Raw genomic sequence first — 24,403 nt, forward strand, 5'->3', positions numbered from 1 at the left:
ATTGCCTTTAGGCCCATGCGTGCATTTATGTCCATGAGGTATTGTCGAATTCCCTGTAGGCGGATATGTCGAATTGCCTGTAGAGTATGTATTTTTTTTTTTGCGCAAATAAATGTTGTATATGTGCAATTTCAAATATCAATAACAATAAAGAACTTTGCTACACTTACCGTTATTGCATTTTCCGCCCGATATATTTATTTTTTTGAATGCGTCTAGAAATGGATTAAAAAGAAAAAAACAAAAAAACAAAATTGTGAAAAAAAATCTTAAAAATTGTTATCGAATGTGACATCGATACTAACTTTTACCAATTTTTTTAATGTCAAAGATCTTTTGGTGGTATTTTCCTGTTGAATTTTCGTAAGAATATTAAATTGTAAACAAAGAATCGTATTTAAACGTTTAATCTCAAATATAATAAAGGAATAATGTAAAGAACAAAGGAAATTTTGGAATCGATGATTTTGGCAAACAAACACATACAAATGTCATGTAAATGCGCAAAGTGCTTAGTTTTGTAGACTCTGTAAGAATTTTAGAATTGAATCAAAATGTTCAACCTTAAATTAATCAGGAATAGTGAGAATTTTTGTTAAAAAAGGGGGAAGAAGAAAAAAAAATAATGAAAAACTGATAATTACTACAATATTTTATTGTATTAAAAAAGCGTATTAAAAAAGTGCCAAACAAAATGAAACACAGCGTTTTTAGCACTACATGGAATGTAGAGCTACTAATCTGCTTATTTTTTCTAGATACTTTTTGAGTGATGAAACAAATTATGGTGAATTTGAATTTTATGCTCATATTTTTTATTTAATTTAAAACAGGTGCACTAACGACAAATAAGTGCACAACATCTCAAAGCGCCAATCAAATTTTTATTATCAAATGTTTTTTAAAAATTACATTAATTTTTCGTATAGTATTTTTCTGAGTCTTGAACAGAATTAAAGTGATTTTAGATTCTATGCTCATATTATTTATTTAATTTAAATCAAAGGCAGTATATTTCAAAAAAGAAATAAAACCAAGGTCTTGTCATTCATTTTGAAAATAAATATATTACTTCAAAGTTACTTTGATGAAATACATTTCATGTAGTGCGCCAAAAAATAGTTTGTTGTGAAACAACAAAATAGATTAAATAACTAAAAACTCAAGAACGGTCTTGTTTTTTCATACAGAGCTGTTGTTGTTTTACAACATTTTATTCTCAGTGAATCAATTATTGTCACTACCAGATACAGTTGTCCACAGCTTTTCCCAATATGGGTGGAACCGAAATAAAAAGAGATATTTTATTCAATCCCCATCAGTCAAAAAAAAAAAATTGGGTCAACGTTTAAGAACCGGTTATACAAGATTGCCCGTACATATTTTTGCATTTAAAAAAAATAATACTATAACATACCATAAGGCGTAGCGTCATTATTATGTTCAGCTTTCTTCTTGACGCAAGCAGGTGCGATAAAACCAATCTATGGGAGTTTGAAAGTTAAAGAAAAATCATTAAAAAAAATCACGATAAATTCTAACACTATTGAATCTAAATTTATGTGGGAAAAAAAACACGTAAAACTTGTCAATTTCATTTAGAATAGCGTTATCGAATGATTTAAAGAAGATTGATTATCTTCCCAGTAAAAATGTTTCCACTGAACAACTGCACAATTCAAATCAACTTGCAAAGTCTTAAACAGTCAATACGAAAGAAAAAAAAACAAGAACCTGAAGTACAATCAGAATGAAAAGAATCACTGTCAGCTTCATTTTTGGCTGTGATAAAGTTGACAATCAAAAACTTCTTTAAATATTCTTTTCTCCAAATGGAAAATATTCCAAAAATAAGCTAAAAATAAGGTGGCAGTGATTGCGCTAATTTTTGGTTGCGCGATTTGTTATTGTAGTATTGTTATTTTTTTTATTGTGCGTCAATTATAGATACTGCGTTTTTCTCAAGCGACGAGAGTCTCTTGGAGGTTGCAGTCGGTCGATTGCAAGATGCACTTGAGATGTGCGTCAAAAAAATCTAAATTTAAAATTTTGCTTCTCTTCTTCAACGCATAGAAAAATGTGTAATCACCTACGATTTTGGTGTGGCAGTTGTATTTATTTTGATAAAATCTGATATTGTGAAAGGCTTCATTTGTTCTTTTGTATCGTACGTATGTATTACTTTGGTTGGATCCCAAAGATGAGCATCGTCAATGACGTCAAAGATGATCATCGTCATCCCAATGGAAGTGTTCATTAGACCATTCTTCTGCTTAGGGCATGAATTTTCGATCTTTTCTTCATTATTTTGGCTTGACAAGTAAACCGTACCTCTGAAGAACTACCTCAGTGTCGCAATCATTTCCATTTGCTTCATTTGTTTGTAAATGCTGTAGTGAAAATAGGCACGAGCAACATTTTTTTGCGTCAGTCACATTGCAAAAATTTTATTTGAGAACCAATAATTTTTTCATGGTCAAAGTTTGTCCAGTCCAATTGTCCATATGTTTCAGATTTACCATCAAGTGTAAGGAATTCCTACACACCTCGTTCTTTGGGCCAAAGTAGGTAAATCCAAAGGGTACTGGCCAGCAAAGTGTATGTTAATTGATGGGCGAATGGTCAACGTACGATTCTTTGGCGAAAATACTGAAGCAAACGTTCCAGCCAGAAGTTGCTTTTTGTACTCAAAAACTAATCCATCATTAAAGATAATAAGACCATCGAACGGTTACGAATCGGCTTTGGAAGTAAATATTCTTGTTTTTAATGAAGAGTTTGTTTTTGACAATATCAAATGTTACGTTTTTTTCCCACAAAGATAAACAAAAAGAACCCAAAGAGGAACAAAAAAAAGATATCACATCGCAATGGCCACCCGTGAAATTCTCTCGCAACAGCAGACAAACTGACGTAAATGTACTTTCTTCTACGTACAACGTTGCGATGGCACAATTTCTCAAACTGTGCTTTTGACCGGCGCAAGATAGCGATGGCGCCTATTCGCAATTTGCGGAATTTTCAAGAACTATCAATACTTGTTGTTGTTGTCATGAATTTCGCAATAACAAGAAGTATTGATAGTTCCTTAAGTTGCCGCAGATCCTATTTAGGCGCTACCGCTATTCACTGTCACGTCAAATACATTGTTTCTTATGGGAGAGAAGCACAGGTTGCAATTTCTATACACCAAACAACTGGACTTTTATAATAAAAGTTTTATTTAGATTTGTTTGACACACAAGACGAAAGACTCTCGCAATCAGATACTCACAATTGTTGTCTTGCGAATTTGTCTTTGGTTTACCTGTATTAAAAATAGAAGGTTTCTCTTTACCTGCTCGAAAAATGGAAATTTTTGTGTTCCTTCAAAAACATTTTCTTGTAAACAACAACATGTTTATCAAATTTATCTCGTAAACACGTGTATTTTTAAACTCATTTTTTCTGTTTGTAGGCAATCCATACGAGTATCGTCATCATACGCAATCTTCCAGGAAAGTCCACATGAGCAAGGAATATACCTTCAACTCGTCATTCGCACTTGATACGTTTTTTTTATTGATATTGATTTTATCCGAAAATAAAAATCAATGGCAGAATTTCAGTTTTCAATCACGTTTCATGAGAATTTAATAAACATGTTATTGTTTACAAGAAAATGAGAGATGAAATAAAATTCCGAATGAATTTCAGTTTATTTTCAATTGTTGTTCGGCAATTTCATTTACATTCAATTGTATAATTCATATGTCAGCTGGTGTTAATCCATTCAAATTGAAAATCGTAAACATAAACAGTGGAAAAAACAATTTGTGCAAATAAAAATTCGCTGCAAAACAGAAGGGAAGCATTTTGTCCATTCCATCCATTTGCTACTGCCATTCGGGACTATTTTTATAATTGTTCAAACCAGGGCCGTAGCCACAGGGAGCGCGTACTGTGTTATTTGTTATTTGGAGAAAAAAAATTTATCACAAAACTGCTAATCGAATCGTATTACTCATATTTCAATTAAAATTGACCGGAGCCAACAATTTGAAACGGTCAGTTTTAACGGAGAAATAATATAAAGAACACGTTAGCAGCTATTAGAAATGAATATTCGGTTCGGACATTAATCGAATATAAAATAATAATAGGCTATAAAATGCTATACAATTCGCTTTAACTGTGGTTATGGCCTTGGTTCAAACTGATTCTTCTTTGTTTTATTTCGAAGGCAAACGCTGTATTTCATCGTTCATTTGCTTTTTTTGCACGATGCCAAGCTCTGCGGTCTTCTTTTGATTGACTTCCTCAAGTCTGTGAAAACGGAGTTATTGACAAAGTGACAAAGAATGGAGTTATCTTTATCATGATAAAACATATGATCAGCAGATGTAGTATTCAATTTCAACCAGACTAGATTTTGGGTATTTTAACAATTTTTGGAGAATATTTGCATCCAAAATGACAAAAATATTCATAAATAAAGGGGAAAATCACAGAATAAAACATGTTTCCTGTAACATTTTCTTGAAATAAATTTTAAAAAAATAAGCTATTTCTTAGACTATTTCGTTCCGTTGTTTAATATGATTCCTTCCTTATACGGGTTTTGGGCCTGAAAAATCACACTTATTTTATAAGCCTTATTGATTAATTACAATGTTCATTTATTTCACTACTTTGCTCGCTTTTTGCTGCTTGAATGTAGAAATTAAATTAAATCTCTACAAAGTGAAATCTCTGTCTGATTGGCATGACGAAATTTCGATCGACTCACGCAACTGAACGTGACTATTGCATACATAAATGCTTCTTATAAGAGGAGAAATTGCGCAGGTCAGGTATTTTGCACTACTTCACAGTTGGCACGACCGCAGAGACATCGAAATGTCAAATAAGAAATCGACTCACGGTGTTTGACAGATGAGCTTGGTTGCATTGATTATAACAAGCCAAGAGAGATGATTTTTTTTTCGTCGTTCACTGACAAATATTTTGTATTTTTATCAATTTGTATGATTCAATCCAATTAGCAAATCTTTAGAATCAACGAGTAATCATTTTGGAACTGAAGCATTGATTTCAATTTTGGTAAGAAAAATGGAATTCGGAAGTAGATTAGAGTATCATTCAACAATCGACAATGTTATGAAAAGTAGGATCGATGAAAGTAAAGAAAAATCTCTACTAATAAGAGACAACGAACAACAACCGATGTTTCAACAAGTTGTCTGATACATTCTGTCACCGATTTGATTCAAATTATTTGACCAAAATATGTTCTTTTGTCGCTTTTTCCCCAGAATAATTCCTAAAATGGATGCAATCCACTCCACTGCAAAGCGTGTCCACTCAATAATGGATCAATCAGAATCGTTGAACGATTTATACGACGTGGATACGGCTGATGTCTACTTTCTGTGCATTGACGACGATTCGAAGCTGGTGCCAGCTCACAAATGCGTTTTAGCTAGCGATAGTCAAAAGTTCCGCGAGATATTCTTCACCGATTCGACGTCCGAAATGTCGATGGATGACTGCACATTTGACACATTGACCGCATTTCTGAAGTCATTTTACTGCGAAGTGTTTGAAATCAAACGTAAAAATCTGGCGGAACTGACCCATTTGGCGGAGAAATACGATGCAACAAAATGTAAGTCAGCGTGTTGGGAATTTGTGACGCAAATGATTCAAACGTCATACGAAGACATTTTTCTGGCGTTCAATCTGGCCATTGCATTCGATAAGAAGGATTTGCGAAAGCAATGCATTGCAAATTTAATGTCTGCTGGTCATTTTCTGATTGGAACCGCATCGTTTGTATCGTGCACAAGGCAAGTGTTCAAGATTATCATTGGCTTGGATTTCTTCGAACGTGACGAAGTAAAAGTGTTTATGGCAAGCATTCAATGGGCGAAGCATCGATGTCAAGTGGAAAAATTGGACCCAAATCATCCATCGAACCTTCGTTTTGTACTCGGCGACAGCTTCAAACATATTCAATTCCACAAAATGAGCGCCCAGCAATTCGTTCAGTGTTTGAGTTTGCATGCGGATATTTTCACGTCAGACGAACTGAAAAAAGTTTCGGCAAGCCTCAAAGGATCGAAACCAATCAAATTCGATGTTAAGGCCAATTTGCAGCAACGATTCGTGAAAACGTTGATAATCGCAAATCATCATCCGTACGAAGCGCTCGAGTCAATGTTTGGCGACAACAAGACGGCTAATGTGTTCTTCGTGTTTGAAACCAGGGATAGTGAACAAAAACTTGTTTACGGTCATAAATGTGTGTTGGCCGTCAAAAGTCCAGTTTTTAAGCAGCATTTTTACAGTGAAAATACGGCCAACGATAATTACCCGATATCCGATGCGTCCTATGAAGACTTTCACACATTCATCAAAACATTCTATCGTAAAACGGTCGATGGCTTGCTGACCATGGAGAACATTGTCAACATGATTGAACTGGCCCATTCATACCAAGTCACCGGGTTACTTGAAAGATGCATCGATTTTGCCACCAGGAGACTGTGCGCGCAGAACATTTTTCGCATTTTGGATTTGTGTTTCCTTCACTCCGATGCCGATTCGGTGAGCCTGTGCTTGGATTGGATCATTGCACATGAGAGTAACATGAATCAAGCGTTTCATCCACGGTCCTTGGTTGATTGCAGCCGGAAAACTGTGGAATTTACGCTGGGCTTACGCTTTCCAAATCGCAATGAAATTCAAATGTTTGAGGCCAGCGTCGAATGGGCAAAGAAGACATGCCAACGAAACCACATTGATCCAACGCCACGAAATGTGAAGCAAACATTAGGCACGGCTTTTGATTTGATCCGCTTTTCATCGATGCAACCAGCCGAATTCTTCGAATGTGTGCTCAACCACAAAGGAATGTTCAATCACGAAGAAATCGAGCGAATCAATAAGTTGATAACGAAAAAGTTGACCGCTGCAGATGAAGACTTTGGACAATTGATGGAAACATTCAAGTAGAAACGATTCCACAGCAGCTGGTCGTTAGTGGAATCTACTTGTTTAATGGTTGACATAGTCATCGTGAATTCAACGAATTTTGGATATATTCAACGAATATTTGAAGAAGGTTTCCAACGTTTTCTAAGAAACTTGCAGAGAAAGTTTCAAGTTGAGGTTTTAGATAAGATCACAACATGAATTGAAAAATTCAATTCACGATTCGAATTCCAATCAATTGAAGCCCAAGAGTAGTATAAAATCGCCGATTCGGGAACATAGGAAAATACATTATCGCCGATTCGGGAACATATACCTTTGTATGTAAAACGATGTTTCCGAATCGGCCTTGCCGATTCGAGAACATATACCGTTTTTGAATTGGCGTTAGTTCGTGGTCAGTTGTGTGAATCGATGCGTGTAGGTTTTATTGTGCGTTGCGCGTGAGCATGGAGAAGAGGGAGAAGAGGAAGAAGAGGAAGAAAAGAAAGAAGAAAAAAGGTTCAATAGATAGAATACACAGAGAGAATTGCCTTTCTCTCTCTCTCTATATATGTATGTTTTGTGCGTTGCGCGTTTATTGTGCGTTGCGCGTGAACGTGGAGAAGAGGGAGAAGAGGAAGAAAAGAAAGAAGAAAAAGGTTCAAAAGATAGAATACACATAGAGAGAGAGAGAAAGGCAATTCTCTCTGTGTATTCTATCTTTTGAACCTTTTTTCTTCTTTCTTTTCTTCCTCTTCTCCCTCTTCTCCATGCTCACGCGCAACGCACAATAAAACCTACACGCATCGATTCACACAACTGACCACGAACTAACGCCAATTCAAAAACGGTATATGTTCTCGAATCGGCAAGGCCGATTCGGAAACATCGTTTTACATACAAAGGTATATGTTCCCGAATCGGCGATAATGTATTTTCCTATGTTCCCGAATCGGCGATTTTATACTACTCCCAAGTTTTTATTTGAATTTGGTTAGCATTAAGAAAAAGTACATTTGGTAAACGAAAATCATTTTCAAAATCATTGATTGATGAACTGAGAATTAGAAATTGAATTTTTTACACACAATTATGCTAAATAAATCTTAATTTTTTTTTCTATTTATTCATATGAACATAAATAAAATTACAAAAAGCATAGAAAATGTAATTGTGCTTCGATATTTTGTTCAAAATTTAGATTTGTTCAATAGAATAGATATCTGTGGCTTCACAACGAAAATATTTCGGATTCAATTCGAATTTCAAGTATTTGAAGTCTATTTTAATGTCATCGTGACTCTTTATATCAGTTAGAAAACTCCACATGGTTTGAAAAGGAAAAAAACTCGTTCGAAACAAAAAAAAAACAGAAAAAAGGAGAAGAAGGAGTCAATTCGAGGAAATTACTCAAATTTCTTGAATGAAAAAAATAAAAAATTGATTGTGCAATCGAAAAATCTTTCGAACAGGGACATCCCATTGTACAACACCATTTTACATATTTGAAAGTGGGCACTGGGCATGTGCCATGTTTTTCCATTGGCTGGATCATTCCCATTCATATAAAAATTCCTGCGTTTTATTTATTGACACCGCCACTGGTTGAATATTTTAGTCTTGCAGAAAAAAATCAAAACTGTGAAACCATGAAAAAGTGAATCATAAGCATTAAAATAAAAAAATCATTCAAAATAATAAAATTATAGTAAATTATGCGTTTTTTTTTCACTTGAAATGCCGTTCATTCGGAAGGATTGGTGAATTGGAGAATCAATGTAAAAATGTGGAGAATTCGGAGAGAAAAAATATTGCGATATTTAACGACTGGAAGTTCAAAATTTCGAAAATTCGTGGATGAAAATTGAACAACTTATATTGCGGCAAGAAAAGAAAAACGATTTATTCTATGATAGCTTGAACAAAAAAATGTTTACAAACCCCGAAATAATTTGAAAAGTATTAAACGATGCCAATATTTCGACATGACGGGCAATACCAAATTGACATTTCGCAACAGCGTCGTCTTCATTGAGTCGCTATTTCACAACCACATCAATTCACGTGATTGCCATCAATTCTCATCATAGCTCCGCAATTTAATCGCGACAAACACAAAACTCAACCTTAAATCGTTCATTTTCGCATTTATTTCTCGAGCAATTGGATTTACTCGAGTCAAGAGTGTATTTCGTACAAGTAACTAAAATCTGGCAAAAAAAGCCATCGATTGTCTCATGGTTTTCACATCGTTTTCTCTGAAAATGTAAGTATTATTCTGAACATTGCAACTCGTGTTTCACGAAGTAAGTCGATTGAGACTAAAGCTTGATTCAAAGGGAATTGTGCAAATTCAAGACTTTCTTTTTTGGTTCAATGACATAAAATTCAAAAAAAAACATTTCTAAAATCTTCAATTCTAATTTTCAGATTGGTGAAAGACCTCACTGAAAGATGGATAATCGCAAACAAGGCGTCAGTCGGAAGCGACAGCAAGAACAGTACAACACACGGGCAAGCAAGCGTTTGAAGTCAACGGTAACTGTGTCTTCGCCTGTGAAAGCCAGGACAAATGTAAGAATCATGATTTAATGACTTTGATTGCAATTTTTAACAGTTTTTAAACTAAATTGAAAATGGATAGTCGAATTGAGAGATTATGTATGTCACCAAATGATTTTCATATGCTGCTTTTTCAATGCACTGAGCGTTCATACCGTGACTTTCACAGTTTAACATCAATATTCGACGATGCGACTGGAGTCGATTAAGGAATGCGCAAAAAATTTGCGGTTCTTGATTCAATTTTAGATTGAGAAAACTCACATCTTGATGTTTATTCAATAAATGAAATAAATTTCGATTTCAGACAAGTTCGTCCAGCAAAATCGCCAATCGGCCGGGGAAGATCTACGACACAAGACTGCGACGGCGCATAAAAGAAGTGCAAGAAACGCAAGAGCAGAAAGAAGAACACATTCAGCACCACATCGTTCACACCACGAAGTTGACAGACTTGAACGTGGATTGTCTGGAGCACATCTTCAAGCGTCTAAGCCTTAGAGATCTCTTGAGCGTTGCCCAATCAAACACACAACTGCAACCAGCAGCAGATTTGGTGTTTATGAGCCGATTCAAGACACGATCGGTGGAAATCGATTCACAATTCAAGTTTGTACGTTTGTTTGAATCAGCAGAACATTGCTCAACAGTTCGAATGCCATGGTTGTTTTGCGTGCAATTACTACGCTGCTTCGGCCATTTGTTCACAAAATTGAACATTATCTACAACTCATCACAAACAATGGAAAAATTGTCGAAGCCAGTCACAACAATTGAATCACTTGACTTTGGTGGTCAACGATTTCGCAACCAAGTATGGAAGCTCAATGAATGGTTCCCCGGTGTGCGTTGTCTGGCATTTTCTGCAATGACTGGACAAAAAAAATATCGTTACGAAATTGCGGCTCATTTTCTCGATTTACAAGATTTGATTCTGAACATTCCATACGATGAAAAGAACCGTTTGAAATGTCAGGAACAATTTGCTGAATTCTTTCGCTTGAACCCGAACCTGAAAAATTTATCGATTTCTGGCCGTATCAAATCAGATTATCTTCAGGTGGTTTGCAAATATTTGAAACATCTCGAAAGCCTTGACATCTTGCAATCGACATACAACAATTCACCATGGATTGGTAGAACTCGCGCACACTTTCCAAATATGAAGAAACTCAAATTACAATATGTGGATCCTCTTCAATTTCCACTGACATTCAGAAAACTTGAAGAATTGGATATCAGATTGATTCCTATCTGGCGAAGCTATGTTGATTTAATCCGTAAGCAAAAATCACTTCGCAAACTGAATTTTTCCGGTTACAGACTTGGCGATAAGGGTGCATTATTGAAGATCGCATCGAAGTCATTGATTGAAGTCTACATTGATGGTTGCCGTTTCCCGATTGATGAAGTGGTCACATTCATGAACAAATGCACAGCGCTGAAGAAGTTCACATTTGGATTCGATGACGAAAAGGACTACAATGCTGTGCTGAATCATTTGGGTGGCCAATGGCGCATAACCAACATAAACCACTTTCGGAATAGAGATCCGAATGTTACAATGGAGCGTTGATCATCACAACATCCACAGTCCACTCGATGTGGCCAAAATTCAATTCTTTCGTTCTTCTCTTCACATATATGAATCATCATAGCCAAACAGCAAATGGTAAAATTGATTTTTTTTTTCCCAGCAACTCACTCAAATTTGAGAGCAATTACATTTGAAACGAAGTTGAATCATGTACTTTTGTACCAATCTGAATAGGTATTTACCCGATATTGTACGCTAGGCTCAAAAAACGTCCGATTTTCTATACATTTTCATACCGATTTATCAGAACATGAACTGAAAATTGTTCAAGATATACTCATGCCGCAAAATAGCTTCAAAACTACAGATCGAAACAATATTTATACAAAAATATTAAGAAGTATACAGTTCGTTGGGATGAAAATTGTAATCGAATGGCAAGAAGATACATTTTTGTACATTTTTCTATTTTATCTTTGTATATTTACGAACATGTTCATCCCACCTTCATCTACCGTCCGACATCCCAGAGGATAAAGAATCCGAGAAAGAAATATATTGAAACGTTTCATTTGCCATAGAAATCGTAGCATAATAAGGAAAAAGTATTACGAAGAAATTCATTTGGAACTAAACTTTTCCAAAAAAAAACTCACATTTTCATAAATTATTATCTAATAAGAAATGATGTAGAAATTAAGTTTACAAATCAATTAGTTCCACATTCGAAATGTAATGGATACAAATAAAATGATTTTGGGTTTAAAATCGTGTCGAACTACTTCATTTTTTTTACATTTTTCTTCCAAGTTAAGTTTCAATTTTCATCATTTACTCTTTGCAAAGATGCTACATCATGATGATCCATTTCAGTAGCACAGTCTTTTGTGCAATCGATTATTTTGTGTTTGGAAGTATGGCCAAAACCACGACAATTTTTATGCGCTAACATTTTGAAAATGTTCGAAAATGCACCATTCGTCAAAGTTTCTCATCAAACCACATAAATCCCACCTCAAAGTTTAAATAAAAATAACATCTAATGAAATTAAATTGATGTTTGTTCCGATTTTCTTCACTAGAAATGCCAACCATTCGGAAGGATTGGAGAACAATTTTACAGGAGTCGATAGAAAACTGTGCAGAATTTTGGAGAAAAAGAATATGGGAACATTCAAAGATTCTATCGTCAATTTTCCTAATTTCTCTGTTTTTTTTTTTTTGCTCGAAAATTATAAAAAAGAAGGAAAAAATAATAGCATGAATTGAATATAGAATTTGTTTACAAAACCGTGAAATCCGAAACAATTTGAAAAGTATTGAACGATGGCAATGTTTCGACGTGCCGGGTAACACCAAATTGACATTTCTCACAACAGTGTCGTCTCCATTGAGTTGATATTTCGCTATCACATCAAATCAAATCGCAACGTGAATGCCATCAAATGTCATCATAGCTCCACAATTTGATCGCAACACAAAACTCAATCGGAAATTGTTGATTTTCGCATTTATTTCTCAAGTAATTGAATTAATCCGAGTAAAAAGTGTATTTACTATAAGAAACTAGAGTTCTGCACCAACAGCCATCAAATTTCCTATTTCCTGTGTTCTTCGCACTATTTTCTCTGAAAACGTAAGTACCATTCTTACATTGGATTTCTTGGTTCACGAAGTGGGTGTCGATCGAGACTCGAGTTTGATTTAATAATAGCTATTTGACTATTAGTTACTGTAGCCCTTTAGCCATTTTCTGTCAAGTCCAACTCTCACATTCAGATAATTGATTCGAAAAGTTGGACGTATTTTTCAAAGTGAATTGTGCAAATTCAAGACTCCCATTTTTGGCAATTCCAATAGTATGGCCATAATAACATTGCCATACAACAATCAATAACATTTTTACCATCAACAATTTTGGCTTTCAGATTGGCCGAAAGACCTACACGGAAAAATGGATACTCGTGAAGAAGCCGTCAGTCGGAAGCGACAACAGAAAGAAGAAACCAACACACCGGCGAGCAAACGCTTCAAGTCGACCGAAGCCGTAGTAGCCGATGTGAAAGCCATCACAAATGTAAGAGTCACGATGATCTTTGTTTACAATTTTGAATGGTTTTTGAAGGAAAGTAGAAAAGGATCTCAAAATAAAATATTCTGTACACCATCAAATTATTTTCAAGCGTTCTTTGTTTCAATGCAAAAAAGCTCATAACCTCACAATTTGTGTCCATTCGATATTGCGACTGTCAATGTACTTCGTACAATCAATGGATTTGTGTGCAAATGTTCATGAGAATTTGGATTGACTAACGAATCAATGTTGATTCCATTTTCAGGAATGTCCATCCAACAAAACGACCCAGCAACCGACGAAGATCTATTATACACGATTGCGACGGCGTATGGAAGAGGAAGAGAAGCTGGCAAAGCTTAATCCGCAGCCTATCATTTTCACCACAAAGCTGACAGACGTCAATTTTGATTGCCTCGAGCACATTTTCAAGCGTCTAAGCCTCACAGATCTCTTGAATGTTGCCGAATCCAACAAACAGTTAAAACCAGCGGCGGATCTGGCGTTCAAGAGTCAATTCGGGAATCGACTGATAAAAATCAATTTATCTTACAAGTCTGTACAATGGTTTGAACAGAACAAATCTACGCCGGCCATTCCATGGTCGTTTTGCTTCAAATTGCTTCGCTGCTTTGGACACTTGATCACAAAACTGAAGTCTATTTATGACGAATCACGAAAATACGATGCAACGCTGGCTGCAGAATTTGATCGTTATGTAAACGAATACTGTGCCGAGTCACTGGTTGAAATCCAATTTCGAAACTGCAAAGCCCGAATCATGGAAGATCTGAAAAAGCCATTTACAAATGTTGAATCCGTTTGCTTGGCCGGTGTTCGATTCCACAACAAAACGTCGGAACTCAATGCATGGTTCCCGAAGATGCGTCGCTTGAATTTGTTCGCACAATCAGATGACACCATTGCGGTTCAGTTTCCACATTTGCAAGATTTAAGTTTGTGTCTCTCAAGTGTAAATCATGATGAGGAACGATTTGCTGAACTTTTGCACTCTAACCCGAACCTACGAGCATTGTCAACTAATAGCAATATCGAAACAAAATATCTTCAGTGCGCTAGCGAACTTCTGCAACATCTGGAAAGCTTGGAAATCCGTCGACCCATATCATACAGTGGCAATCGTCCTGTGCATTTTCCAAGTGTGAAAAAACTCACATTGCAAAATGTCGCACCTGAAAAATTTCCGCTAACATTCGATCAACTTGAAGAGCTCGTGATCACTCCAATTGGTACGAAGCACAGCTATGCTGATTTGATCATCAGCAATCAAGCATCACTTCGCAAATTGATCTACCGTGGATCAAAATTTGGTGTTGCAGGTGCATTATTGAAGATCGCATCGCCGTCATTGGTTGAAGTCGACATGAATGGTTGCCGATTCCCGATTGATGAAGTGGTCACATTCGTGAACAAATGCACAGCACTGAAGAAACTCTCACTTGGATTCGATGACGAAAAGGACTACAAAGAGGTGCAGAATCGATTGAGTAAGGAATGGCGTGGAACCGGGAAGATGCTCGGCGGTATGTACGAAGTTACGATGGAGCGTTAATTGATTTGATCCTCACGAAATCATCAATCCACTTGATGTGGTCAAAATAAATTGTTCTTCTCCTCACACATAACTATCATAGCTAAACAGCAAACGGTGAAAATTGATTTTTTCCAACAACTCACTAAAATTTGAGACCAATTACATTTAATTTCGGTACTTATCCGAAATTGTATGCTAGGCTCAAAAAATGTCCGATTTTTTATAGATTTTTGTACCGATTTTATAAGAACATGAACTGAAGATTGTTCAAGATATACTCATGCCGCAAAATAGCTTCAAAGCTACAGATCGAAACAATATTTATACAAAAATATTAAGAAGTATACAGTTCGTTGGGATGAAAATTGTAATCGAACGACAAGGAGATACATTTTTGTACATTTTCCATTTTTGCTTTGTATATATCTACCGTTCGACGTACCAGACGATAGAAAAACCGAGAAATAAATATATTGAAACATTTCATTCGCCATAAAAATCGTGGCATAATAAGAAGGAAGTCGTACGAAGAAACTCATTTGGACTGAAATTTTCCACAAAAGAAAACTTACATTTTCATAAATTATTATCTAATAAGAAATGATGTAGAAATTAAGTTTACAAATCAATTTGTTCAACATTCAAAATGTAATGGATAAAAATAAAATGATTTTGGACTTAAAATCGTGTAAGAACTATTTCAATTTGTTAACGTCTTTCTTCCAAGCATATTTCTGTGTTTAATTTCAATTTTCATCATTTAATCTTAGATGAGCCGTTAAACGGATTCCGTTTCAGTGGCACAGTCTTTTGTGCAATTGATTATTCTAAGAATTTCTGTCAACGATTCTCATATAACCATACAGAGTACATCTCCAACTAAAATGTCATCTAATAATATTGAATTGATATTTGGTTTAAGCTTTTTTCACTTGAAACGTAGCCCATTCGAAAGGATTAGAGAATAATTTTCCTGGAGTTTATAGAATACTGTTTAGAATTCGGAGTATTCAACGTTGGCAATGTTTCGACGAGGCGGGTAACACCAAATTGAAATTTCGCAACAGCGTCGTCTCCAATGAGTCGCTATTTCACAACCGCATCAATTCAAGACACAACGTGAATGCCATCAATTGTTATCATAGCTCCGCAATTTGATCGCAACAAACACGAAAACTATTCTGAAATCGTTAATTTTCGCATTTATTTCTCAAGTAATTGAATTAATTCGAGTAAAAAGTGTATTTACTATAAGAAATTATAGCCTAACATTAAAAACCATCGATTTGTCCGTGTTCTTCGCATTGTTTCCTCTGAAAATGTAAGTACCATTCGATTTCTTGGTTCACAAAGTGGGTCGATTGAAACTCAAGTTTCATTCAATTGCGATTTTAGCCTATCAGACATTTCCATTGTGAAATTCCAAAATGTTGAAATCATCAATTTTACTTCTCAGATTGATGAAAGACCCTCACTGAAAGATGGATCGTCGTAAGAAGACCGTCAGTCAAAAGCGACCACAAGAAGAAACGAACACACCGGCGAACAAACGCTTCAAGTCGTCCGAGGCCGTGTCTGCTGACACGAAAGCCACCACAAATGTAAGAATCATAATGACAATTCTGACTTTGTTTATAATATCAATCGATTTTTTTGGAATAGTAGAAAGAGGCAGATGAATTCAAAACGTTCTGTTCGCCATCAAATCATTTTCATGCGTTCTTTGTTTCAATGCAAAAAGAGCTCATACTATGAATTTGACAACTTAACCACACAATTTGACATTGCGACTAAAGTTAATGCACAATCAATGGATATATTTTTATATTTTGCTGGGAATTGGGATTGACAAAAAATTGCATGTTTATTCCATTTTTAGGAACATTCATCCAACAAAACGGCCCAACAGCCGATGAAGATCTATTACACACGATTGCAACGGCACATGGAAGAGGAAGAAAAGCAGGCAAAGCTTGTTCCCGAGCCCATCGTTTTCACCACAAAGCTGACAGACGTCAATGCGGATTGCCTCGAGCACATTTTCAAGCGTCTAAGCCTCACAGATCTCTTGAATGTTGCCAACTCCAACAAACAGTTGAAACCGGCGGCGGATTTGGCGTTCAAGAGCCAGTTTCGAAAACGATCGATAAAAATCGATATGGAACGCAAGATTGTGGGTTTCTCTGAGGAGGACACAGCCGAAATTCTATGGTCGTTTCGCTTCAAGTTGCTTCGCTGCTTTGGACACTTGATTACAAAATTGGAGATTGCTTATGTGCATAAGCCATCACAAGAAGATCTGAAACGTGCCGCACACATTGATCGTTATGTCAACGAATACTGTGCCGATTCTCTGGTTGAAATCAGATTTGAAGGATGCAAAGCAAGCACACTGGATAATCTGACGAAGCCGTTCACACAAGTTGAAACACTTGGTTTTGTCGGTTGCGAATTGGTAAGCAAGCTGTCGGAACTCGATAAATGGTTCCCAAAAGTGCGACGCTTGAATTTTTTGCGTGCAAATGAACTATCGGGCTGCAACGACATTGCTGTTCATTTCCCCAATCTTCTACAATTGAGTCTGTTTCTTCCATTCGATGAAATTTTCATCGACAACAACCGCCTGAACGAGGAACATTTTGCTGAGCTCTTGCGCCTAAACCCGAACGTACGAAGCTTGTTCATTTATGGCTACATCGATGCCAAATTCTTTCAAAGCGTTAGCGAACATCTCCAGCATCTGGAAACTCTGACAATCTGTGCATTAGATGATGATCACATTTCGGATTTCGGAAACGATTCAGTGCACTTTCCAAGTGTGAAGAAGCTCTCATTGATAAATGTGGTGTGTGAACGATTTCCACTGACATTCGACAAACTTGAATGTTTGTTAGCCGTATTGATTGATATGGACGAGACATTGACCAATTTCATCAGCGAGCACAAAACACTTACCAAGCTGATTTATTCGGGTAACGAACACGGCAAAGAAGGCGCACTTTTGAAGATCGCATCGCCAGCTTTAGTGGAAGTTGATTTTGGATATTGTGCTTTCCCGCTTGACGAAGTGGTGACATTCATGGAAAAGTGCACATCGCTGAAGAAGCTCTCACTTGGATTCAATGACGAAAAGGATTACAAGGCGGTGCAAAATCGATTGAGTAAAGAATGGCGTGGAACCAACATGAAAAGCATTTATGATGCAATTGCTGTTACAATGGAGCGCTAATCGATTTGATCCTCACGAAATCTTTAATCCACTTGATGTCATCAAAATGGAACCTTCTTCTGTTCCAGAGACCAAGTAAAATTTGAGAAAAATAAAAAAATGAAATTTTATACCAATCTGAATTGGTAATCACCAGAAGTCCAACGCCACTATTCATATTACGTCGGTTTCCGCTCATTTTTGGAACAATTTATTGGAAACTCAAACTGAAGTTTGCTCAAGATACATATACTCAAATAAATTAGCTTTGAGGCAACAAACTGAAAGCTCATTTAAACAAATAAGAAACATACAATTTTGTGTAATAAAAATGTAATCGATTGGCAAAAAAACACATTTGTTTTAATTTTATTTTGATATTTTTAGTTTGTATATTTACTGTTACCATTCATTCATTACAAATGAACAAATCGATGTTAGCATTGCCATTGGTAAAGAGACCAACATAGAGATTTTTCAGTTGGTGGAGTGGAGCACTTCGTGGACTATTGTAGTTTATTGAAAAGAGTCGCTTCAGTCTGACCGATCCCAATAATTAGAAGGGTTTTACCTAAGTGTTTAGATAGCGAATGGCGCACATCCATTGCTTTCCATATTTACTATAGTATTCTTCTAATCGTTTAAATTCTCACAAATTGTCCCTTTGATGATCTGTTTCGTGGAACCATCTTTTGTACAACCAATCTACTTTGAGAATGTCTAAAAATTCATCATCCGAAAAAGTTTCTCTGCAAAGTATGAAAATTACATCTTTATTCTTTAACCAAAGAATCTCAAAATCATACCTTGGTATGATTTATATTCTGCAGAAACTCCGACAGTTGTAATATTTAAAATTAAACCCATTTAAAAAATCATACATTTTGTTTATACAACTCGCAAGAAGAGTATTGAACGATGATGATGTTTCGACGTGGCGGGCAACACCAAATTGACATTTCGCAACGGCATCGTCTTCATTGAGTCGCTATTTCGCAATCACATCAATTCAACGTGAATGCTGTCAATTGTTATCATAGCTCCGCAATTTGATCGCAACAAACACAAGAATAATTCTGAAAACGTTCATTTTCACATTTAATTTTCGGGAAATTCCATTTGTTTGTGTATAAATTGTATTTACCTGCACAAAAAGTCATCGATTTGTCCGTGTTCTTCGCATTGTTTCCTCTGAAAATGTAAGTACCATTCGATTTCTTGGTTCACAAAGTGGGTCGATTGAAACTCAAGTTTCATTCAATTGCGATTTTAGCCTATCAGACATTTCCATTGTGCATTCCCAAAATGTTGAAATCATCAACTTTACTTCTCAGATTGATGAAAGACCCTCACTGAAAGATGAATCATCGTAAGAAGACCGTCAGTCAAAAGCGACAACAAGAAGAAACCAACACACCGGTGAACAAACGCTTCAAGTTGTCCGAAACCGTGTCTGCTGACGTGAAAACAAATGTAAGAATCATGATGCAAATACTGACTTTGTATACAATTTTGAACAGTAAATTAGAGAGGGACCAAAAAATTGGAACATTCTGTACGTCATCAAGATATTTTCAAGCGTAAAGAATAGAATGTTTCAATGCAAAAAAAAGCTCACATTGTGCACTTCATAATGTAACCTCAAAATGTGTGTTCATTTGACATTGCGACCAAAGTCAATGCACAATCAATGGATTTGTGTGCAAAATGTTTATATTTAATTGAAAATTAGGATTGACTAACGATTCAATGTTCATTCCATCTTCAGGAACGTTCATCGAACCAAACGGCCCAACAGCCGATGAAGATCTATTACACACGATTGCGACGGCGTATGGAAGAGAAGTTGGCAAAGCTTAATCCACAGCCCATCATTTGCACCACAAAGCTGACAGACGTCAATGCGGATTGCCTCGAACACATTTTCAAGCATCTAAGCCTCATAGATCTTTTGAATGTTGCCGACTCCAACAAACAATTGAAACCGGCGGCGGATTTGGTATTCGCGAGCCAATATGGGAAACGCTCGATGAACATCGATGTGGAACGCAAGACTGTGGATTTACGTGGAGAGGACACAGATTTGCTAACAGCTAAAATTCTATGGTCGTTCCGTTTCAAGTTGTTACGCTGCTTTGGTCACTTGATCACAGAATTGAAGATTGTTCATGTACGGTCACATGGGCCATCACAAAAGGATTCAAAATGTGCCGCGGAAATTGATCGTTATGTCAACGAATACTGTGCCGATTCACTGGTGGAAATCGAATTTGAAAACTGCAACGCAAGCACACTGGACGATCTTAAGAAGCCGTTCAGTAAAGTCGAAACACTTTATATTATTGGCTGCGAATTGGGAAGCAAGCTGTCGGAACTCGATAAATGGTTCCCAAAAGTGCGACGCTTGGGATTTTTGAGTGCAAACGAATTATTATCAGGCTGCAACTACATCGCTGTTCGTTTCCTCGAACTTCAACATTTGAGTCTGTACCTTCCATTCGATGAAAAGAACAGTTTGAGCAAGAAATATTTTGCTGGGCTCTTGCGCCTAAATCCAAACCTACGAAGCTTGTACATCTCTGGCTACTTTGATGCCGAATACCTTCAAAGCGTTAGCAAACATCTACTGCACCTGGAATGCTTTGAAATCTGTCCATTTGGACACTTCTCGAGTATTGGAAACGATCCCGTGCACTTTCCAAATGTGAAGAAGCTCAAGTTACAAAATTTGCCACACGGCATTGGAAAAGATACCTTTCATTTTCCAAATGTGGAACATCTCTTACTACGAAATGTGGCGCTTGAACACCTTCCACTGACATTCGACAAACTTAAAGTATTCGAACCCGAATCAATTGCTATGGACCATACATTGGCTAATTTCATCAGAAAGCACAAAACAATTATCAAGTTGAACTATTCGGGTTACAAACGTGGCAAAGCGGGTGCATTATTGAAGATCGCATCGCCAGCATTAGTTGAAGTCAAATTTGGACATTGTGCTTTCCCGACCGATGAAGTGGTGCCATTTATGGAAGAATGCACATCGATGAAGAAGCTTATACTTGGATTCGCTAACGAAAACGATTACCAGACTGTGCAGAAGCAATTGGGTAAAGAATGGCGTGGAACCGAGAAGGGATACTGTTGTATGTACGAGGTTACGATGGAACGTTGAATAAGTCGACTTCATCAAATCACCATAGCCAAACGGCCAACATTCACATTTTGATTGGGGCCGAATTAAACTGATGTAAAATACATTCAAAAAGATACAAAAGAAATAAGTCATGTACTCTAAGCATAAAGTACATACAACCATGAAACTTGAATAACTGCGTCAAGTTGAAATGTTGAGCCACGCAAACAAACAATTCAAAGTTTCTCTTGACTTCAAGAGAGAAAGCAACACATTTATTCCTATTATTTCTTTTGTCCGCAAATCAATTTCCATTTTCTCACGTTTTTCTTTCAAACATACCATTAATACTTAGTTTCAGTTTTCATAGATTAGTTTTTGATTATCAGTAGCTTCAATGCAACAAGCTTCAGTTGCATTATAATCGTAATTTGTGCAACCGATTTTTCTGAAAATGAATCAACCATCAAAGTTACTATGTCAAACCACAAAAACTTAATTTCAAACATTGGAATAAAATGATCAATCAATAAAATAAAAGTGCTGTATGTTTTGAATTTAAACGCACCATCTATTGAATGGATTGAAGAAAAAAAATTTCAGGAATCGATACAAAAATGTGGAGAGTTTACTAACTGCAAATTTTATGATCTCGAAAGATTCTATCGTCAATTTTACTTAATTCATGGTGAAAATGGTATGAAGAGAAAAGGTTTTATGAAATCAGAATGAAAATTTCAATTTGATACGTGTCTGATTTGGAAAATCAAAGATTTTTCTTTAAAAACCCGACACAGTTAGAAAAGTACTAAACGATGGTTCAACGTGGCATTGGCAACACCAAATTGACATTTCGCAGCAGCATCTTCACCAAATCCTCAAATTCAGTTGCTATTTCACAATGTGCTGTCAAATGTCATCTTTGCAGACCATGTGATCGCAACAAACACGGAAACTTTTCTCAAATCTTTTATTTTCCAAGCAATTGGATTCTTTATTCGTGTAAAAAGTGTATTCAGTGGAAGAAACTAAACTCTCACACCAAAAAACCCATCAATTTTCCCAAAACCATCAAGTTTTTGCATTGTTTTCTGGGACAATGTAAGTCTCATTCTGAAATGTTGCATATCTTAGTTCATGGAGTGATTCTATGTTCCACTTTAGTCTTTTAGCAAATTTCTTTTCATATTTAGCTCCGATTTTTTGGGAGATTTAATTGAAAGTTATGGAAAGGCTGATTTTATTTTTGAAGTGAATTGTGCAAACTCAAGATTGCCACTTTGGTTCAATAAGAACTAAACAACGAAACTAAAATGGGAAATTTTTTCAAAGCATCAATTTCTCTCTTCCAGATTGTTGAAAAACCTCGCCAAAAGATGAGTATTCGTAAAAAAACTGCGAGTAAAAAGGATGTGAAAGCCGTCAAGCGACAGCAAGAAGTGTACAACAAACGTGCTAGCAAACGCTTCAAGAAATCCATGGCTGTGTCTACGCCCGTGAAAACCAATGTAAGAATCATGATGAAAATACCAACTTTGTTTTCAAATATGAACAGTGGGAATTAGAATAGGCCCTTTCGCCGGAGATAAATCTAAACATTCTCAGCAGTTCACAGTAAATTGGAAAGATATAGGTCGAATAGTCCACACCAAAACCACCAAGAATGGATCGACCATCTCCTATATGCTTAAACACCCAGAAAATGATTTTCATATGTTCTTTGTTTCAATGTGAATGGTTCAATCTAACCTCCAAATTGGCATTCATTCACCAATGCGACTGAAGCCAATGCATAAGACTGTGATTTATGTGCTACATACTAGTTTTTTTCTCCTTAAGATTTAGATTGTTCGTTGTGGAACTAACAATTTCATGTTCATTCAACTTTCAGGAACGTTCATCCGGTAAAAAGATCGATCAGCCGAAGAAGGTCTATAACACCAGATTGCGATGTCGCATGAAAGAAGAAATGAAGCTGACAGACGTCAATGTGGATTGTCTGGAGAATATTTTCAAGCGTATGCGTTTCACAGATCTGTTGAGCGTCGCAGAATCGAACAAGCAGCTGAAACCAGGGGCAGATCTGGCATTCAAAAGTCGATACGGCAGACGATCGATCGAAATCGATTTGGAAAGCAAATCGATATACTTTTACAATATGAAGGGTAGGCGTACAACAAAAATTCGTTGGTCGCTTCGCTTCAAGTTGTTACGCTGCTTTGGACACTTGATGTCAAAATTGAAGATTGCTTATGTACGGTCACGTGATCCATCACCAGAGGATTCAAAACGTGCCGCACACATCGATCGTTATATCAACAAATACTGTGCCAAGTCAATGATGGAAATCAAATTCGAGCATTGCGAAGCACGCACACTGCAAGATCTGAAGAAGCCATTCGCAGCAGTTGAATCGGTGCGTTTTGTTGGCTGCGAATTGGGAAGCAAATGGTCTGAGCTCAGTAAATGGTTTCCGAAGGTTCGGTATTTGGATTTTTCATGTGAAAATGAGCTGTCAAATCGTAAAAAGGCGGCTCATTTTCCCGATTTGCAAGAGTTGAATCTGTACATTCCACGGGACAGAAAGAAGCATTTTGCCAGCCTTTTGCGCTTAAATCCGAACCTACGAACCTTGTCCATTTCTGGCTATTTCGATGCAAAATACCTACAGAACGCTAGTGAACATCTACAGCATCTGAAAGTCCATTCGTATAGAGATATCGTGAACAGCAGCAATACCACCATACATTGTCCGAATATGAAGGAGCTCACATTGCAAAATATTGCACCCGAACGATTCCCGTTGACCTTTGACCAACTCACTGAACTCATAATCACACCAATTGCTAACAACTACAACTATGTTGATCTAATCATCAGCAAGCAAATGTCACTGTCCAAACTCACCTACTGGGGATCGAAACTTGGCGAACAGGGCTCTTTATTGAAGATCGCATCAACATCGTTAATTGAAGTCAACTTGTTTTATTGTCGCTTCCAGATTGATGAAGTGGTCACCTTCATGGACAAATGCACAGCGCTGACGAAGTTCACACTTGGGTTCGACAACGAAAATGATCACCGGGTTGTGTTGAGTCAATCGAGTGGCCCATGGCGAAGAACCAGCATGAAACGCCTTAACGGTGTTATGATTGTCACAATGGAACGTTAAATCGACCCTATGAAATCTCCAGTAGATCTCATTAGTGAAGAGACTCAATCTTAAATTCGTTCAAAATAAACTGATGTCGAAAAATAGCTATAAGAAAACAAACTGAGTTGTTGTCTAAGCAAAAAAAAATGTCAAGAAACATACAAATCCATGAAATAAATGTTCGAATCCGTTGAGAAAAACCCATTTTTATTTCCAC

At 36.5% G+C, this 24,403-nt stretch overlaps 4 protein-coding genes across 4 annotated transcripts; all 4 read left to right on the forward strand.

Annotated features, from left to right (window-relative positions):
- Window positions 1-12,433: 12,433 nt before the first annotated feature.
- On the forward strand, window positions 12,434-15,369 carry LOC129570643 (uncharacterized). Its single transcript, XM_055450333.1, has 3 exons — window positions 12,434-12,692; window positions 12,985-13,133; window positions 13,396-15,369. The coding sequence occupies exons 2-3, from the start codon at window positions 13,011-13,013 to the stop codon at window positions 14,701-14,703; spliced, it is 1,431 nt and encodes a 476-aa protein (XP_055306308.1). The 5' UTR covers window positions 12,434-12,692; window positions 12,985-13,010; the 3' UTR covers window positions 14,704-15,369.
- A 424-nt stretch (window positions 15,370-15,793) lies between these two features.
- LOC129570671 (uncharacterized) lies at window positions 15,794-18,246 on the forward strand. The gene is made up of 3 exons (XM_055450365.1): window positions 15,794-16,006; window positions 16,142-16,286; window positions 16,565-18,246. The coding sequence occupies exons 2-3, from the start codon at window positions 16,167-16,169 to the stop codon at window positions 17,912-17,914; spliced, it is 1,470 nt and encodes a 489-aa protein (XP_055306340.1). The 5' UTR covers window positions 15,794-16,006; window positions 16,142-16,166; the 3' UTR covers window positions 17,915-18,246.
- A 620-nt stretch (window positions 18,247-18,866) lies between these two features.
- Window positions 18,867-21,572, forward strand: LOC129570651 (uncharacterized). Its single transcript, XM_055450342.1, has 3 exons — window positions 18,867-19,092; window positions 19,228-19,366; window positions 19,662-21,572. Exons 2-3 carry the CDS (start codon window positions 19,253-19,255, stop codon window positions 21,069-21,071), a joined length of 1,524 nt encoding a protein of 507 aa, XP_055306317.1. The 5' UTR covers window positions 18,867-19,092; window positions 19,228-19,252; the 3' UTR covers window positions 21,072-21,572.
- A 386-nt stretch (window positions 21,573-21,958) lies between these two features.
- On the forward strand, window positions 21,959-24,386 carry LOC129570670 (uncharacterized). The gene is made up of 3 exons (XM_055450364.1): window positions 21,959-22,133; window positions 22,385-22,540; window positions 22,924-24,386. The coding sequence occupies exons 2-3, from the start codon at window positions 22,409-22,411 to the stop codon at window positions 24,202-24,204; spliced, it is 1,413 nt and encodes a 470-aa protein (XP_055306339.1). The 5' UTR covers window positions 21,959-22,133; window positions 22,385-22,408; the 3' UTR covers window positions 24,205-24,386.
- The last annotated feature ends 17 nt before the right edge of the window (window positions 24,387-24,403 follow it).

This window comes from Sitodiplosis mosellana, unplaced genomic scaffold, assembly GCF_009176505.1.
Source record: "Sitodiplosis mosellana isolate CC-2019 unplaced genomic scaffold, AAFC_SMos_1.0 Smas_scaffold_63, whole genome shotgun sequence".
NCBI classification, from domain to species: Eukaryota; Metazoa; Arthropoda; class Insecta; order Diptera; family Cecidomyiidae; genus Sitodiplosis; species Sitodiplosis mosellana.